Here is a 19,153-nt window from a genome sequence, read left to right on the forward strand (position 1 = left end):
GTTCTGACTCATTAATTGGTAATAATGTGGTGTCATGGTGGAGGAACTCAGAAAGGTTTTCCTCATGGTTTTTGTTTCAGGTTTCCAGTCTGTGGTCTGTTTGACTGCAGGCTCTTTCAGCATATGGACATTGAACTATTCATAAAGAAGCTGCCAGTCTCCATAGAACAGCTTTGACCCTTCTATATCCGCTAACCATATTAGTCTGTTTCTGGACTCCACTGTGCTGTGTCTGTTCTCAGACACTGCCATCTGTTGGATCCCAGTGTCACATTAGGACTCTTGGAGCTGTCCTGAGTCCACTGGTGCTGTTTCTTTGCTCTCTGCTGTTCCCAGGCTTCCTGCTCATTTCTGTCTTCAGGCTCCCAGTCTCTCCTGTGGTCTCTCATCTGTTAATTCCACCCTGGAGTTCTCGTCTCTCCACTGTGATCACCATCTCTGGTGGATTTGTATCTTGTCTATACCTCAGCTTTTGGACACAATGCATCCTCAGCACCACTGTTTGCTGATACATCAGTCAGGTCCATTCAGATAAACAGCCTGTTCTTTCTCTGTAAACCACATTCCCCTGCTTTTCTACCTGTCTGGTCATCTTTAGCTATGTGCAACTGTGGATTTTGTCCCATTGAGGCCTGTACAGTTAGGATTTTCCTTTTAATGTTTTTGAGGCATACTTGGAGATGCAATTAGGTCATATGGATGTAGTTGCATCCTTTTGGTACTTGTTTTTAAGATGCATTAGGAAGCACCTGAGCCATACTAGCCCAGGGATAGCAACTTTCCATTACCAAGGCAAGGCCCTTTTGATGTTCAAGGCTCCATGGGTTGTGCATTTTCCTGATCTGCTTGGTTGAAGCAGCCAATCTCCCAGCCTCCCTTAGTAAAGTCAGCTCTCAATAATTCAAGGGGATTTGCATATCTGAGGATGCTCAAGTGCTTTATATGAGGGGCATAACCATGTCTTCCTAGCCATTTTTAGTACCTCTTATTTTTAAGTCATCTCCAAATACTTAAATCTCCTACAGTGCAAATGCTGTGTAATAAATTGTTATACTGTATTGTTTAGATCATGGCTTTAAAAAGAAACCTACATGTGCAGCAGAGACAGTATTTTATTGTCAAATATTTTTGAGCCTTGGTTGACTGAATCCAGGGATGTGGAGCCCACAGGTAAAGGGCCAACTGTACTGTACCATCTCTAATCCTCTTGTGTGTTTTCATAGCCTCTGATGGTTTTCTCACATCGTATTGCTTTGTGATATTGTGCTAATCGATGATGGAACCTTCTTGTTGCAGAACTATGCACCTCCCTTCTCTGTCCCTCCACTGCCCTAACTGCTGAGCTCTTCCTGGATTCTTTTCTGGACTCTGCAGCCTGGCAGTACCTGGTGGCAGTTACAGGGCTCCCCTCATCTGCTACGATCAGAAGAATGTACTTTCATATATTTTTACCTAGTATGTTTAGTCTTTGGGACAGTAGAGTAAAACTCATCCCTTATGACAGTTAGCTGTATCCTCAGGGAGCACAAGGATGCAGGATTAAAGACAGTTGCATAGAGTGTTGGTTCTCTGTCTTTGTGCATCAGCTGGCATATAGGGATGGCATGGCAAGGACTGGGGAGTGGGAGTCCAAGCTCTCAACAGTCTTCTCACTTCCTTACATCATGTGGGAGGTGGAGTGCACTGACTGGGATATTCTGAAGCCTTCCTATACCCCCTCAGATCTTATCCCAATGAAAACATCTGCTAGACAAAGCAAACGTGTTAGAATGCTGGTGGTAGAATGCAGGTGTAACCACTCACTGGACCACACTTTCAGCTTTTTTGTGTGTTGAAATTTGTGAGCATTAAACATTTGGGAATATAACATCTACTTACAACTAACCTTTGGCTCATGGTAAATACTTAGGATATGTTTCTTGATCCACTTTGCTTTCTTGTGGGACTGGGAACGGAATCTAGGGCCTGTGCATGATGACTGTCCTCTGCCAAGCAGTTACATACTCAGCGAACACTTGCTTTGTTTTGTTTGAAACAGGGTCTCTTGTAGCTCAGGCTGGCTACATAACCAAGAACAGCCCTGGATTTATGACACACTTGCTTCCACCTCCCATGTGCTAGGATTACAAAGCATGTGCTCCCATGCTCTGCTGTATGATATGCTAGGGATGGAACCCAGGCCTTTGTGCACTCCAGCCAAGTACTCTGCCAACTGAGCCCCAGCTCCAGCTCTTCCACCATTATTTTTAAACTTATACTAATTGAACTGACTTAAGAATTACTTGTTATATATGTAGTTCTACTCTTAAACTAAAAAATGTTAAACCCATACACTAAAGTGAATATCCTGTTTCATGCTTATCAGAAGTAAGATTGTGTTGCACATTTAGTTGTACACTAGCCATAAAACAGCAGTGGTTGTGCACACCTTTAGTCCCTGCACTCAGTAGGCAAAAGCAGTAGGATCTCTATGAGTTCGAGGCCAGCATGGTCTACAGAGTGAGTTCCAGGACAGCCAGAACTGTTACACAGAGAATCCCTATCTTCAAAACAAAAACAACTGTTAGAATTCTGCAACTACATTCCCTTTATTTAATACTCCATAAAGATTGTGTAAATTTTTATTTCCCTGATATGTTCAATCATTGCTTTAGAACATGCAGGGGACCCAGGTTCAGTTCCAGCACCACCAGGAGGCTCACAACTGTCTGAAGCTACAGATCTAGGAGAACCAATGCCCTCTCTGACTTCCACAGGCACAGGGTATACTGGTGTACAGTTCATATACATTCAGGCACTTACACGTACACGTAAAACAAATAAATCTTACTTTTAAAAAAATAGAGCATGCAGAATAAACATCTGCAAGCTGAAAATACCAACTCAAAAATGCACCAAATGCTAAATTTTTGAGCACCAACATAATACCTCAATGGATATTTTTACACTTGACCCCAACCCACTAAAAATGTTGTATAAATGTGTAAATTAAGTACATTAATGGGGAAAATATTTTTTAAACTTACCTCCAAGTTATATGGTTGTTGGTTTTTGGTTGTTTTGTTTTGTTTTTGCTTTTTTGTGATTTTTTTTTTTTGAAATATGCTTTCTCTGTGTAGCTTTGGAGCCTGTCCTGGAACTTACTCTGTAGACCAGGCTGGCCTCGAACTCACAGAGATTCATCTGCCTCTGTCTCCTGAGTGCTGGAATTAAAGGTGCACACCACTTTGACTTTGTTATATGTTTAATGTACATGTTAAGCATAAATTTTGTTTTTATACCTGTATTCCACCCAGAATAGCTCATGTGTATACATATACATACACACATCAAAAAAAAAAAAAAGCTCTACAGTTTAAGACAGAAGTTTCTGTATCACCCAGTCCGCTTTTATTAATTATAAACTATTTGGCCTGTTAGCTCAGGCTTTTTATTAACTGACTCTTACAACTTAAATTAACCCATAATTTTTGTTTCTGTTTAGTCACGTGGCTTGGTACCTTTTCTTAGTAAGACATTCTCATCACATCTGAACGTTGACTGCATCTCTGCCTTCCTCTTCCCAGAATCCTCTTAGTCTAGTTGCCCCATCTAAACTTTCTTCCAGGCTACTGGCCAATCAGCATTTTATTAAGCCAATACAAGTGACAAATCTTTACAGTGTACAAGAGCATTATCCCACAGCCGTTTGGAAGACAAATACATGCAACTCTGATATGAAGCATTTCAGATAAGAGACATTCATCTGCATTTGAGTAGATTGTAAAAATGAAAAGCTATTCAAATGTAAGAATTTTAAGTGTAAATTTTTAAATACCGTTTATAGGCATCTACTTGGAGGGAAATTACATTGTTCGAAGGTTGCTCTGGTTGTGGAGAAGGAGGTGAGATTGAGTCAAGCAAAACAAAGTGCCTCGCTCTCTTGGAGTATTATATAGTGCTGCAGAGTCTGGGATAGGAGGATGAAACATATCAGCCTAGCACTTACCTATTATCCCAGCACTCAGGAAGCAGAGACAGGCGGATCTCTGTGAGTTTGAGGCCAGTCTGGTCTACAAAGCAAGTTTCAGGACAGCCAGGGCTACACAGAGAAACCCTGTCTTGAAAAACAAAACAAAAGACTCTTTTAAAATTATTTCGCAGGCTGTTTTGACTTATATTTAAATCAAACAATAAAACAATCTGAGAAAGATCTACAGGGCTGACTTAAGGAAAATGGGAGTGTTACGTCCTCTCTGGTATTGCAGTTAGTTAACGTCGTGGCATGGGTGGAGCTTTGTGGACCACATACACAAACATGTACCCTTGCAAGCCTGCTCTTCATGTCTGCAGGAAAAACATTTGGGACGTGCTAAAGAGTTACAACTTCCAGGATGCTTCTGTGGACACTGCGTGGCCCTCAGAGCAGCCTGGTGTGAAGAGAGTTTGCCCTTTTCAGAGATGGCACAACTGAGGCCTAGGCAGAGTGTCCATTACTGTTTTGATTCTACATAAGACCACAGAGAAGGGCTGTTCACAGTGTTGTGCTGCCCTCCCACATGTGACCCAGCCCTGTCATCTGTCCATGTCTCCATATGTCTGAATATATACATTCCATTTACAAGATCATGACAAGTTGGCAGACTCTACATAGTACCTCAGGCTTCTTGCCATCCATCCCTGTCATAGATGGTGTTGCTGGAACCTCTCTGCCCTGGTTCCATTGATCAGAACACCATGGGTCCCAATAGCATGGAGGTGACATCAGTACCACTGCCCTTCTCAACCTGTGTCCTTTCACAAATTTAGCTCCTGACATTTTTATATTAAAAAATGCTACCAGATTAGAAACCCAAGTATAATTTGGGGTGTCACATTGTATGTTTGCCTCTGCCCCTTTCCCCCACTATGCATTAGCGTTTCACTGACCTTTTCTGAGGAGGAGCATTGTCAGTGTATCATGGTGCAGTAAGAAAGTGGCTGGGGGTTCCAGGTTTCCTTATGCAGGATCGCAACGACGATAGAAGCTGCCTTTTCCTTCTTATGGCCCATGACATCACACCGCTCCTAAATACTGCTGGAACAGGTTACATAACTTGTGTCATCTTTAGTTGTAGAATGTGAGCGAACTCGAAGCTCTCATCTGGGTTCGCATCTGTACCTTTTCCTGGGGTTCACCTGTGAATGATGTACCATGGGGCCCTCTCACTCGCTCTGAGCAGTGAACAGTTGCTTGTTTGCTCCATCACTACCTCTAGCCTCCACCAGTGTGTTGTTCCTCTCTATGTGGTGTGCTCAGCCTGTGGGACAGAGTTCAGCATCACCAGGATCTTCCTCTGGATGCCCCAGCTGACTCTGCTCCTGAGCTGCCACCTGCTAGAGCCTGCGGCTTGTACCTACCCGAGAGCAAAGTGCCTATCTCCATTTCTGAAGGCCCCTTAGCTCGTCTCCACCTGAGGAGAAGTGACAGTTCAGGCAAAGGACTCAATTTTTAACTTTCTTCTCCCAACACATTCACAGTCGGGGAGGCCAGGGTCAGTCTGTCACTGTTGGGCAGGCCCTGGGAGGAGCTGGTGGCCTGCCCAAGCTGTGTGTGACTAGGCTCATCCCATCTTCTTATCTCATCCTGGAGCTTCAAAGTATGTTACCTCAGAAAGCTCTACCTGTCCTGGTCCCCATCTGCTGAGAAACGTCCCATGCGTCTGCTTGTCTCTCTTCTTATCATTCATTGTTGGAGGTCTCACTGTGCCCTGTGCACGTTCCCTGGATCTCCAAATCCCCGAAGACAGAAATCAGCATTCACACTCCGTATGGGCACTGGAGTTGACATCTAGACTTTTCCTCCTCTCACAGTTTACATTGTTTCTGAGTTTCCAGCCATCTTTTCTTCCTTGCATTCCTTTACTGCCTCTTTTCCTTCGTGTCATTCTTCATAGAAGTTGCACTCCTCACTTTTATTGCTGGTAACATAATACGAAATCCACAAGTTGCAGGATAGGTATAGTGACAGTGAAGAAAGAAGTAGCTGCTGGTGGTGATATATTCCTATAATCCCGACTCTTAGGAGGCCAAGCCAGAAGGATTTCAATCTTGAAGCTATCCCGAGCTACATCTTGAGTTCCAGTCCAGCCTGGAATACACAGTGAAACCCTTTCTTATCCAGAGAGAGAGAGAGGGAGAAGGAGAGGGAGAGGGAGAGGGAGAGGGAGAGGGAGAGGAGAGGAGAGGAGAGGAGAGGAGAGGAGAGGAGAGGAGAGGAGAGGAGAGGAGAGGAGAGGAGAGAGAGAGTTGAGAGATTGCTCAGTTGTTAGAAGCACTGGCTGTTCTTGCAGAGGATCTGAATCCAGTTCCCAGCTACCACATAATGACTTGAAACCATCTGTAACTTCAGTTTTAGAGCATCCTGCACCTTCTTCCAACCTCCACAGGCACCAGGCATGCACACAGTACACATAACAGACATGCAGGCGAGATATTCAAACACATAAGATGAAAAGAGATCTTTACAAAGAAAAGACGGAAGAACAGGGAAGTATCAAATACTCATGTGCGTGATGTCATAGGCCTCTGAACTGCATGGCTCGCCAGCCTCCCAGGAGGTGTCCTAGAGCTGGCATTTGTATTTGGATCTGTGGTTTTGATCATCTAGGACAAGGACTTTTTTTATTCCCGTGAGACAGGTTTTCTCTGTGTAACATCTCTGGCTGCCTTGGAACTGCTTTGTAGACCAGGCTGGCCCTGAACTCACAGAGATCTCCCAGCCTCTTACCTCCTGATGGGACAAGGATTATTTGGTCACATATAAGCCAGTTACCAGATCCCAGGACTATGACTGGCATTTGGGGGGTTCATAGTTGTTGTAAGACAATAGGTCATATTTAAACCCATTGCTTATTGAAAAAAAAAAAAAACCTTACAAGTCAATTACTTAGAAAAACTAGGCTTTGCTGTTCTATCACTGGCCAACCAAGTGTTTTGTGCAGGTCCAGACAGACCAAGGGCTCTGCTTAGCCAGCCGGCTCCTCTACACACTCTGCTCCATCAGCTCTTCCCTGTGCTAGTGAGCAATCCTGTCACAGAAGTGATCTCCAGCTGCCCCAGAAGTCACTTATCTGTCTTGTGTTCCTATGGTTGTTATGGGCCCGACCCTGTGCAATGTAGTCTTTGCTGTTTTCTCATTGTTCTTGTTTCTTTAGTCTTTTCTGTGGTCTTCGTCATCGTGTCCTTTTCTGGCTTTTTGCTTGCCGACTTACTGGATGTAACAGTCTCCTAAGTCAGCGCTAACCTCTTAGCATCGGTTGGGGTCAGCTGTCTTTGACAGTTTGACAGGTAAGAGACACAGTGACTGTAGCAGTTAGTTTGCTGATTCCGTGCCCAGAAAGCTCTACTTGAAGCTGCAGGTTTGACCCTGTCTTCTCTGGAGACCCACACCTCTTCTGAATTTTAAGAAAAAAGAACAGCTTAGAATGGGAAGCATCTATCGCTAGGATTATTTAGTGTTTCTTGGAATGTTTCTTGATAATACTCAACCTGGTTGTGATCATGGAATATGTGGGTTTTAGTTTGCAGTTAACATGTTTCGAACCTTGCCACCTTCCTCCAATCCTACGGGAGCAGAATTCGACCCAGAAGAAGATGAACCAACGTTAGAAGCAGCCTGGCCTCATCTGCAGGTACTGGACTTGGCACCAGCCCTGAGAGAATGGTGTATGCCATGTGGGTAGTGGCCCAGGGCCTCTTTTTAACTGTTGACCAACAGGATTCTGACCTAAAGGAATCTCTTTTTAGCAGAGCAGAGAGGTGGGAGAAAAGAGATTGATTGGTTGACTGATTGATTGATTGATTGATTGATTTTATGAAAGCCCATTGCACAAGCTACAGACTTACTTCTCTGTCCTCAGTGATGAATTCTAGCATTTCTAATAATACTGAATTTGGGGTTTGTCCTAGTTAGAGCTGCTGTGATGAAATACCGTGACTAAAGCAACTTGGAAAGGAAAGGATTTATTTGGCTTAGGCTTCCACATCACTGTTCACCATCAAAGGACATCAGGACAGGAACCCAAAGCAGGGCAGGAACTTGGAGGCAGGAGCTAATGCAGAAGCCATGGAGGGGAGCTTCTTAATGGTTTGCTCATCATGGCTTGCTCAGCCTGCTTTCTTATAGCACCCAGAACTACCAACCCAGAGGTGGCACCATCCATAATGGGCTGGGCTCTTCCTCATCAATCACTAATTAAGAAAATGCTCTACAGGCTTGTGTACGGCCAGGTCTTAAGAAAGCATTTTCTCAGTCAAGGTTTAGAGCATTTCCCAAGTGTATTTGCAGTTTGCAGTGAATGCGTTTAACCTAATGTCCCTGTGCATCCCAGGCTCCTTGCTGACAAATGATATGTTAAGTTGGGAGCATAGCCCCAGATAGTTCCCCACACACCTGTGAGGTACTAGGGTGACTGGTTATGAGGCCAGCCCAAGCAGAGCATTTACATATGTCCTTGGTGAGGAGGCGAAAAAAAGAAAAAATGGAAAAAAAAAAGAAAAGAAAAGAAGGGAGGAGCCAAATGTTCTGCCCTTAAGGCATCTGACTTGCACACAGTTTAGGACAGACCATCCATGCTGTCCAGCCAACTGTGCTGTTTATTGACAAAGGGAACCCAGTGGCTGTGGTTCAGTGTCTGTTTTTGTGTTCCTCTCCCAGGCAGTCCTTAAGTTCTTGTCTCCCTAGAACTCCATGATATATGTAGATAGCATTCTGCAGATCCCACCCCCAAGCTTAGTCATGGTCCCAGGTGTCACAACTGCGCACCATGGGAAGCACTGTGTGCCATTTAAGAGATAGTCTGTGGTTCTCACTAAATAAATAATTCTATCTGCAGTTATAATTATGCTAAGCCACACAATTCAGCATTAATTTTGAATGCATGTGTGTTTTTAAGTCTAGTATTTTCAAGCAAATAAAGACTGAATTTGAGGTGGTCTTAATCCAACTAATAAAGTGCCATATTATCTGACTTCTTGTTTTTTTTTCCTCCTAGCTTGTTTATGAATTTTTCTTAAGATTTTTAGAGTCTCCAGATTTCCAGCCCAATATAGCAAAGAAATATATTGATCAGAAGTTTGTATTACAGGTGAGTTTCCCCAGCCAGGTGTTCCTCAGCAGCCTTAAGTGCAGGATGGTCACTGTCACTAAGTGCTATGTTTTTTTTAAAGCTTCTAGAACTCTTTGACAGTGAGGATCCTCGGGAGAGAGATTTTCTAAAAACTACCCTTCACAGAATCTATGGGAAGTTCTTAGGTCTGCGTGCTTACATCAGGAAACAGATAAATAATATATTTTATAGGTAAGTCCTCGTGTGGTTGCTACCCACCCTCAAGGCTGTCACATCAGAGACAGGGGAGGGGAGCTGAGCAGTGTGCTAGTCATGTGCAGGTGACCCTACCACACCACCACACTGTACCTTGTCTCTCTGTGTTCCTCTGTGCAGTTTTGACTGCTTGGTTCTGTTAGTCCACCCTTGCTTCTCCTCCCCAATGTCTTACCACACACTACCCTTGCTTGAGTTCCTGTAGAACTGTCCAGTTGTCCTGAGTGTGGGTGGGCTGACCCTGACCCATTCACCTGCTTTTTACCGTATTATTGCTGCTCAGTCACAAGAAGACAGGAAGAGGGAAGGAAGTAGTCAGCCTTTGCCTGGGAAGATCTGTGAATTAGTTGAGCAGTTTGAGGGCCAACCAAGCAGAGAGAGGAGAGAGCCCTGGCGGCAGACAGAGCAGGACAACTTTCCTATATACCCAAACCTGTCCTGTCAGCCTCTAGCTCGGAAAGGACATCTCAAACCCTTCAAGTGTATTGATAGCCATCCTTGTCTCATCTCTGACCACGCCTCATGATTCTTAAGGTCTAACATTCCAGGTGTGTGTGAAGGTTCACGCCTATAATCCCAGGCCTTGGGAGGTGGAGGCAGAAAGATTGCCATAGCTCAGATGAGTCAGGGCTACATTCACATGGTTGTACCACTGCTGCTATCTGATCAACACCGCTTCCTAGGCTACCTCTGTGCTTCCAGGTTCTGCCCAATCTCAGTCTGTGCAGCCATGTGTCATTCCAGGTTGTCCTGTCTGCCCTTGCCTTGCTTTGAGCCCTCAGACCTGCTTCCCCAAGCAAAGTTCACCTGAGCTGACATGGCCCCTCCTCCCCAGGAGCAGCCTCAGTGGCGCAGTGTTACAGAATGGGTGCTGGTGGAAGTCTGTGTAGCTCTTTTATGGAATAGTCTCACCTTGTAGCCCTGGCTAGCCTATATCCTCCTGCTTCTGCTGAGGTGAAGGGTGTGTGTCACTGCTCAGCCTGGTTTGTGTAGCTTTCTTCTTAGTACCAAGAAAACTTACTGAGGTTATCTTGTAATTGTTGGCTTCTTGGGTTGACTTTCTGCTCTCAGATATCTGATTCCAGGGAAGCCTAAAAGTAGCAAATCTTAGCAGTGATAGAAACAGTATGATATCCATCTGATGTAAAGTAAATTTCACACAATCTAGCTATGGGGCAGGGCGTGCTTATGCCTGCCTGGTCCTTCTTCCCCACGGTGACAGAAAGTGGCCAAGAAAGGGGAGCTGAGACAGTGAGACTGAGCAGCCTATGTGGTCCTTCTGGTCCTTCCGGCCTGGTGTATCCCTGCAGTTGAATCCTTTGCCTGATGGCACATTGTGATATTGGGGCCTTCACCATGTGTCTTCCCTTTGAGCCCCTTTCAGGTTCCTCCTAATATATAATGTTTCTGTAATGGAGCCCAACCCAGCCCTGACTTGCTCTGATTATAGTGAGGGAGTGATGTCAGCTCCTACATATTCAGCTCCTGTTTTTCACTTCTTGGTGCTCTGATTTCTCGCAAGATCATTACTCAGCTGATGTCATTCTCTACACAGAATGGGTACAACTTAAATTCCAGTCTGTTAGCCCTGAAATTCACGCTCTGGCTATAGTGTTTTGTTTCCTCAGGACTAGTGGTTTTGGTCAGGCAGCAGAACCCCAAATCCGTTAGCACCTGCCGTGTGGAAGTGGAAATGCCTCCTGCTGCAGAGAGCTTACCTTGATTACTGAGGCGCTCAGCTCCTTCCTTATTCAGAGTACATCCCACGATCCAGTTCAGTTCTCTCAAATGGATGAGGGTGCAGTTGGCACTTCTGTGTTTCCTCCCTTAGGTCATCTCTTCTATACTTATCTTTATATATGTGTGCTCCAAAGCGAGCATGTTACTTAGAATCCCTAATTGGCTTGGCTCTTTTGTCGTTGTTTCATGTGAAGAGAGTCAAATAGCTCAGAGTTTCCCAGATCATGGAAGTCCTATGCATGTTGAGTATCCTGACCCAGAAATCCACACACTTAAAAATTTGAATACTTTTGGTTGTGAGTCTTTAACAGCTGAGCCATCTCGAAAAAAAAACAAAAAAGGAGAAAACAGTTGACATTTTGAGCACTTGCATGATGCCACAGTGGAAAATTCCACACTTGATTTGTGGTTCATGGTTAAAATGCAAGAGTAGCCAGGTATGGTGGCTTTTGTCTACAGTCGCAGCTCCTCGGGAGGTTGAGTCAGAAGGATCATTTGCACCTAATAGTTACTTGCATACCAGCTTGAATAGCGTAAAGAGAGCCTGTCTCCAACCTAAAAATATTACATAGCATTACTTTCCAAGAGTATTTGCATAGAGTAATTGAATTTTTGGTTTTAGCTTGAATCATAGCCCAAAATATAGCTCATACATATGCAGATGTGAATCTGAATGATCCCTAATATTGTATGCTGCTGTTCCGGAGCATCCCAGGTTCTTAATCCACACCTATATCTTGTAAGAAAAGGCACTTTTAAACAATTTGGTTCAACTTACTAGAAGCTACGATTCCTACTTGTAATTTCTCAGTGAGTTGGTTTACTAGCGTGAGCAAACAGTGACCCCAGGGCTGGTTTTAATAAGCAGTGCACTGGAGGATGGCCAGTCAGCAGAGCAGCCAGACCTTGTCTTGCTGCCCCACCCGGTGCCACGGCTTACATCACCACCTGTGATTCCTCAGTTCTGTCCTGGGCCTGGGCTCAGCAGAACTGCTGTGCTGCCACGGTGTCATCTAGGGCAGAGATACCCTGGGTGGCTTCTCACTACTGTGCATCCTCTTATGAGCACCAGCTGCCTCCATGGGAGTCAGGAGAAGCTCCCAGCCTCCTCAAGGGATTAGCCCCAAATTAGTGCCCCTTACTTCCATCTCTGGTATTGTCAAGGCAAGCCACAAGACAGTTCAGCCTCACAGGAAGGGAAGTAGATCCTGCCTCTTGGTCCAAGGTGCAGAACACATCCAATGGGAGACTGCTCTGAGCAGCAGTTCCAGCCCAGGTTCAGATCAGTCTGGGCTTTTGCTGTAGAGTGAGGAGCACTCCGTCTTGCTCTGATGTCTGCTCGGCTTCCCAGACTGTCTTCTCTGGGAACTAGTCCCCTTCTCTCTCTACACAGTGAGCTAAAGGTGCTTAGACAGAGGCTCTCATAAAATAATACTAATGTGAAAACCACGTGGCTTACAGTGACCACCATCCTCCCACAATATGCAAGAAGGCTGAGCAGCAGGGCCCAAGGGTCACTGTGAGCTGTGTGCAAGGGTGCTGCACCAGCTCAGAATTATAACCGTGGGTAAAACCTGTGAAGCAAGAGGAAACCACTTTCCTGCACTGACTCCCGCAGACTCACTGATAGGCCACTTCTGTGCTCTGGGGCAGGGGTAGGAAGAGGTCAGCAGGAAGCAGATGTGACACACATTCTCACGACCACAGCCAGTCCTCTGGCAGTGCCCTCACAGCTACACTTTTAGACTACAGCCAAGCATGTCTTCATGTTTCTGTGTCTGGCTGCCAGTGGCCTTGGAGCCTGCCCATGTGCTGTCCAGGCTATCATCCTGTCTCACCTGCATTCACAGACCCTGTCCTCTCCCCTCTGTGTGGATCTGTCAGTACCTTCCTTGGGGCTTAGTAAGTAAGAGCCATCAGGGAGGCCTGACCATTTGAGAATACAGAATTGGAACTCACTCTGTAGACCAGGCTGACTTCAAATTCACAGAGATCAGACTGCCTCTGCCTCCCAATGCTGGGATTAAAAGCATGCATCACCACTGCCTGTACTTTAAGGTTACTAGTCAGTTTGTCTCGGGACACTGATATTTGGGCCAGACACTTTACTAAGCAGCTGCTGAGGGAGGCTCTCTCACCGATGGGTGGGGGCCACTTCTACCATCACATGTCCAGAGTGCACTACCCTGCTGCTGTAGACCACCAACAACCAAGTAGCTAGGGTTCAGTTTCCATGGGACTCCTGCAGGGGGGCAGGGGTTGGTAGACATTCCCCTGTTCCCTATTCTTGTCCCCAGTTCGCTCACCAGACTGTTTAAGAACTACACAGATGCCAGGCTTGGTCCTAGTATCAGGAACACATTCACAGGAAGTCCTTGTCCTTATCTGGAGGGAGACAAGCTGGCACAGAGAGTGGGGTGCATATTTCCAGAGCTCCCTTAGGAGTCTGTGTTGGGTATGATGGACAGAGAGCACTTAGAAGAAGAGAAGTGGACTGCACTTGGAACTGGTGTTGGGGAAACAGGGACATAGGGAGGAGGGCAACATGGGTATTCAGAGAGGAGCCTCTAACCATGGCAGGGAGTGTGCTGGAGATTGGAGGCTTTAAAACTGAGTAAGACATCACCTCATGTTGAAAAGCTGCAAAGAAACAAGATGGATTAGAGGCTAGGATAGAAGGCTAGATAGATGTGAACACAAGGCAGACAGCATGCAAACTGCCATAGCCTGAGACTGCTGGTCAGAGCACAGGTGTTAGCTGTGAAACTTCTTCAGCTTTCCTGGATACTTGAAATTTTTCAGAATAAAATGTTGGAAGAAATTGGGCTACACCGGCTGTCTTCCCTCAAGGGTATTCCGTTGTAGGCTTTCAGGGCTTTGTGGGCTCTGAAAGTACCTGAACATGTCCCGGAAAGGTGTCAGCACGGCACTGCTGGTTCCTCGGTTCCTCCTGTAGCCTTTGAATTTCCTTGTTCAGATTGTTGTCATGTCTGCAGCTTTTACTCAGGGTCCAGTGCTGATGACATATTGTATGTTCCAGGTTTATTTATGAGACAGAGCATCACAATGGCATAGCAGAATTACTGGAAATACTGGGAAGGTAAGTTCCTGTCACTGACAGTGCATGCCTGCAGCTAGAGCCAACACCAGATGATCTTACTCATTGACTTGACTCCTCCCAGAGCACAGCCGCTCAAGCCAGGTCCTGAAAGGACGGAAAGAGAGTTTCACGTAAGGAGAAGGAAGGTTGATTAACTCACAGATCAGAGTGCATGAACAACAGCTTCTGTCTTTGTGGCTCCATAGGCAGAGCCCTCTTCATACACCTCAATCTATTACTATGGAAGCTATGGAATTTCAACTTTTTCCCTCGAGTAGTATTAAAAATAGTTATAGAAGAATGTTGGTATTAAAGCTTATTTGAAGAATAGATTATATGCATGAGGTGTTGAGTAAATATTTGGCTAGTATTTTAAATTGTCTCAACCTGTTGACTTTTCATATATATATATATATTATGATTCAATTTTTTATCATCTTAAACTGAGTAAAGTTTTTACTTATTTTTTTAAATGGCCTGTAAATATAAGATTCCCTGACCCACTATTTCCTGAAAGATTTCATCTTGGAGTGGAGCTAAGAGGAAGGTCGACCTGGACAATGCTCTCCCCAGTGCCTCTAGGGGAATCCATGGGCATTATTAGCACCTTAAAGTTCTGAGTTGCTCTAAAGTGGAGACACCCAGTATATATAGAATCCAGTGGCTCCCTACAGCCTCTGAACCTGTTGTCTTTGTGTGCCCCCCTCAACACACACACACACACACACACACACACACACAAGGAAACTGTTGTCTGGTAGATCTGGTCCCTCTCAAGCTGCTGCTAAAGATGTGATTTGAAAAAAATGGCTGTACCTAGGTTGGTCTGTCCCTCGAGGCCTGGCTTACTTAGTATGGCTAAGGGTGCCTCTCCCAGTCATATGACCTTGGGCAAGTTCCTTCTGTGAACTGGAAAGAAAGCTGAGTTTCCTTCTGGTGTTTCCCTCTGCCATGTATCAGAAGTGTTGTCTTTTCAACCCTTCCTCTAACACAGGGTTCCCCCGGGTTCCCCTGCAGATGTGCTCGTCACCCTTGGTGGGTACGGTGCAGCATGACTGGAGGACCAAGTTACCACTGTTCTGACTCTGGCTCTGGGAAGCATCTCTTCTCTTTGTCTAAGCACAAAACCACGTAGATAGGCCAGTTAATGTTCAGTTTGGTGTCCCTTCAGTGGTATGCCTTTCCTACAGAATGAACAGCAGCCAGTCTGCACACAGGAGGTGAGAGTGGAGGGACACTCCAGGTCACACGAGGATAATGATCTGGAATTACCCCAGGAATGTAGACGTCTTAAAGAAAAGTACTGGGCGGGAACACCTGGATCTCGTCATTGTCCCCCAAGCTGCTCAGTTTCCTGCTGTTTTCTTCCCTCTGTGCTGCAACTTAAATCCCAATACAAAAAAGATTAAAATGGCTGTGCTCCTGGAAGGCCTTTTTATTGTAGCTCTTATTCCTTTCAGTGTCCTCTTTATTCTGAAATATTTTGCCCATTGGCTTTTCATGCTGAAAACAAAAACTGAAAGAACAAGATACCTGACTATAATCTGGAATGTGTAAATACTCAAGCTGGATTCTCTTTTCACAGTATAATTAATGGATTTGCCTTACCACTAAAGGAAGAGCACAAGATTTTCCTGTTAAAGGTGTTGCTGCCCTTGCACAAAGTGAAATCTCTGAGTGTCTACCATCCCCAGGTAAGGCCAGCTGAGTACAACTGCACACCTCTGCAGTGGTCCAACCGTTTGTGGGAGTGATTCCTTTCCCATATCACTGGGAGAGGGGTAGGGAGATGGTTTAGTTATATAAATGTTTGCCATCAAGTGTGAGGACCAGAGTTGAGATCCCCAGAACTCCCATAAATGGCAGATAGCATGATGTGCTAGGCCACCTGTGCATTCAACTTCAGAAGGTAGAGGCAGAATCCCAGGAGCAAGCTGGCTAGCTAGATTGACAATGTAGCTAGCTCCTGGTTCAGTGAGAGAAACATTGCCTCAATGATACAAGGTGGAAAGAATCGAGAAAAACACCCAATGTCGACTTCTGGCCTCCGTGCGTTCATACACATGAACGTTTGTAGTCTTGCACATGCACAAACATCACACAGACTTATGCATACAAAAAAGAAAGAAGCTGGGCGGTGGTGGCACATCCTTTTAATCCCAGCACTCAGGAGGCAGAGGCAGGCGGATCTCTGTGTTCTAGGCCAGCCTGGTCTGCAGAGCAAGTTCTAGGACAGGCTCCAAGGCTATACAGAGAAACCCTGTCTCAAAAAAGAGAGAGACAGAGAGAGAGAGAGAGAGAGAGAGAGAGAGAGAGAGAGAGAGAAGAGAAGAGAAGAGAAGAGAAGAGAAGAGAAGAGAAGAGAAGAGAAGAGAAGAGAAGAGAAGAGAAGAGAAGAGAAGAGAAGAGAAGAGAAGAGAAGAGAAGAGAAGAGAAGGGCAGCGTTGGGGGTGGGGGGAGATTCAGGAAAATCTCCGGAATATAGATTGTATCGAGACAGGAGGGTCCACTTTGAGAGGAAAAGAGGCTTCTTATAACATGTTCTAAACCTAATGTCTTAAAGACCTGTGACAACTTGTACAAACTGGATTTTTTTAAAGTGCAGCAGTCTAACTGTAATTGTGCTGGAACCTTAGTTGCTGGTTCCTGACTAGTTTCTATCTGTCTGTATTTGAATCTGTTTCCAATAGACAGAATTTGAGCTATGCTGAGTCTCAAAGGGTGGCCACTCTCATTTGCAGCCCATAATCCTTTACTCTTGCCTGCTACATGGCTGAACACAGAATAGGATGTCATATGTGTTAAGAACACATGGACAGAAGGATGGAGAGTTGACTCAGCAGTTAAAAGCACTGGCTGTGCTCCCAGAGGCCTGAGTTTGTTTCCCAGCACCTGTCAGGGTCCGGTGCTTGTCCGGACCCTAAGTTATTTCTCTCTGGACCGGACCCCAACATAAACGATCTCTCTTGACCGGCATGGAGGCGTGGGAATAAAGACACAACTCACATGGCAGCTAACAACCATCTGTAATCTCTGTCCCAGTGGATCCTTTTCTGGCTGCTGTAGACACTGCATGTCCATGGTGCACAGTTACATATACTCATAAAATAACATAAAAAAGTTTACACCCCCCATACACACACGTGTCCCCAAGTGGGGGAGAAGAAGAGCACGTGGCGGCTGTGGTGTAGTAGGGGAGTGCTTGTCACGTGCAAGGTTTTAGGTTCTGTTCCCAACACTGCAAGAAAACAGAGCCCAAAGATTCTTATCAAAGCTTATAGCTCATAACTATAATCTCAGCATTCCGGAATCTGAGGCAGGAAAATCATGAATTTGAGGCCAACCTGGGCTGTATATCAAGACCTTGTCTAAAAATTAAAAATCAAATGGAGATTTTATTCTTGAGAGCTCCTTGGAAGTGGGTGGCATGGGATACATTACAGAGAGGACATTCTTTTGTTAATTGACTAGCACTGGCGTCCTAGGAAATATCCACTTGTTGTCGGGTAGGCATCACATGGCAGCAGGTCCAGTTGGCCTGTTATCATATCCATTGTTGAACAAAAGCTGTTCATGGTGGTGCACACCTATAGTCTCAGGACTCTGAGACTGAGGCAGGAGGCTTGCAGCAAAACTATCTTAAGGGAAAATAAAGAATAAATAGCTCAGAAATTTCTGATAGGTTGCCAAAATAAAATTTTTCCAGTTATTATATTACTTGCCCATTCTAATCTTCAAAAATGCCATGCGCACACACACATCCCTCATTACACTTGGTTGATTTGTTGGTAGTATCTGAAAAATTTCTCCTGGTTTTTATCATTCTTGGGAGTGAGCATAGCTATGAAATCTGTCAGAAATGGATAGGGAAAGAATTATCTGTCCACTGAGCATCAGCCCCAAAGGTGCTTCCCTGAAGTTCCTCTCAGAGCATTATGGGTGTTAGTCGTGGCGGTCATGCGCAGTGTTTCCACCACACCCAGCCATTTTCCCCAGGCTGGTGTTTGAGGTTGGTATAGAAGCATTTCTGTGCTGAAGTGGCTTGCTGACGCTCTCTCCCCCGTCCCTTCCAGCTGGCGTACTGCGTTGTGCAGTTTTTGGAGAAGGACAGCACCCTCACTGAACCAGTAAGTGCTCTCCTGGGCCCTGAGCACCCGGCATGCTCACTCCTGGGTTGGAAGTTTGAGTGTGGTAATTTGGCTGCAAGTTCCTTTACTGCAATAATGGTTTTCTGGAACAGGCTTGCCACCTTGTCTCTTACCGCTTGGCAATCCTTGGAACATGGCATCTGAGTAGCTGTGGACACCAGCCTGGGCCCAGTTTAGTCCTCCATATTTGACAGCACATGTCCTGACTCACTCACACGCACTGAAGTGAGAGGCTAAGTCACTTGTTGTACTCGGGGATTCTTTCTGTTCTGGAAGTTTTTTCTAAGTTAGTGTTACTATTTTACAGTCACTGAGCAGCAAGTGAAGGCTACGCTGCTGACTTTTAGGTTGGATTTCTAATTGGTATTTTATCTTTATTAAATTTTATTTTATTTTGGCTGGGCGGTGGTGGATCACACCTTTAATCCCAGCCCGTGGGAGGCAGAGGCTGGCAGATCTCTTTGAGTTCTAGGCCAGCCTGGTCTACAAGAACTAGTTCCAGGCAAACTCCAAAGCAACACATAGAAACTCTGTCTTGAAACCCCACACACACACAAAAAAAAAAAATATTTTATTTTATTCTTTTGGGTTTTTTGAAAGAGGTTTCACTGTGACTTATAGCTCTGGCTGTCCTGGAACTTGTTTTGTAGACCAGACTGGCCTTGAACTCAGAGATCTTCCTGCCTTCGCTTCTTGAGCGCTGGGATTAAAGGTGTGCACCACCACCACTAAACTATCTTTACTAATTTTTTTTTAAATTTAATTCCTAGCATCTCCACTAAAAATCAGCCAAAAACGTAGCCAAGGTTAACAAAATATGT

General features: G+C 45.1%; 1 protein-coding gene across 9 annotated transcripts in view; it reads left to right on the plus strand.

Moving 5' to 3' along the window:
- Ppp2r5c (protein phosphatase 2 regulatory subunit B'gamma) overlaps nucleotides 1–19,153 on the plus strand; it is a 131,615-nt gene that overhangs the window by 87,272 nt on the left and 25,190 nt on the right. For all 9 annotated transcript variants that reach the window (XM_050154647.1, XM_050154648.1, XM_050154649.1 and 6 more), the window contains 6 exons: nucleotides 7,542–7,652; nucleotides 9,015–9,107; nucleotides 9,190–9,320; nucleotides 14,125–14,184; nucleotides 15,770–15,878; nucleotides 18,258–18,311. In XM_050154647.1, coding sequence (XP_050010604.1) covers nucleotides 7,542–7,652; nucleotides 9,015–9,107; nucleotides 9,190–9,320; nucleotides 14,125–14,184; nucleotides 15,770–15,878; nucleotides 18,258–18,311 — 558 coding nt within the window. The remainder of the gene's footprint in view (nucleotides 1–7,541; nucleotides 7,653–9,014; nucleotides 9,108–9,189; nucleotides 9,321–14,124; nucleotides 14,185–15,769; nucleotides 15,879–18,257; nucleotides 18,312–19,153) is intronic.

The sequence above is a fragment of the Alexandromys fortis genome, unplaced genomic scaffold (assembly GCF_014885135.2).
Source record: "Alexandromys fortis isolate MF-2015 unplaced genomic scaffold, M_Fortis_MF-2015_v1.1 scaffold_91, whole genome shotgun sequence".
Classification (NCBI taxonomy): Eukaryota; Metazoa; Chordata; class Mammalia; order Rodentia; family Cricetidae; genus Alexandromys; species Alexandromys fortis.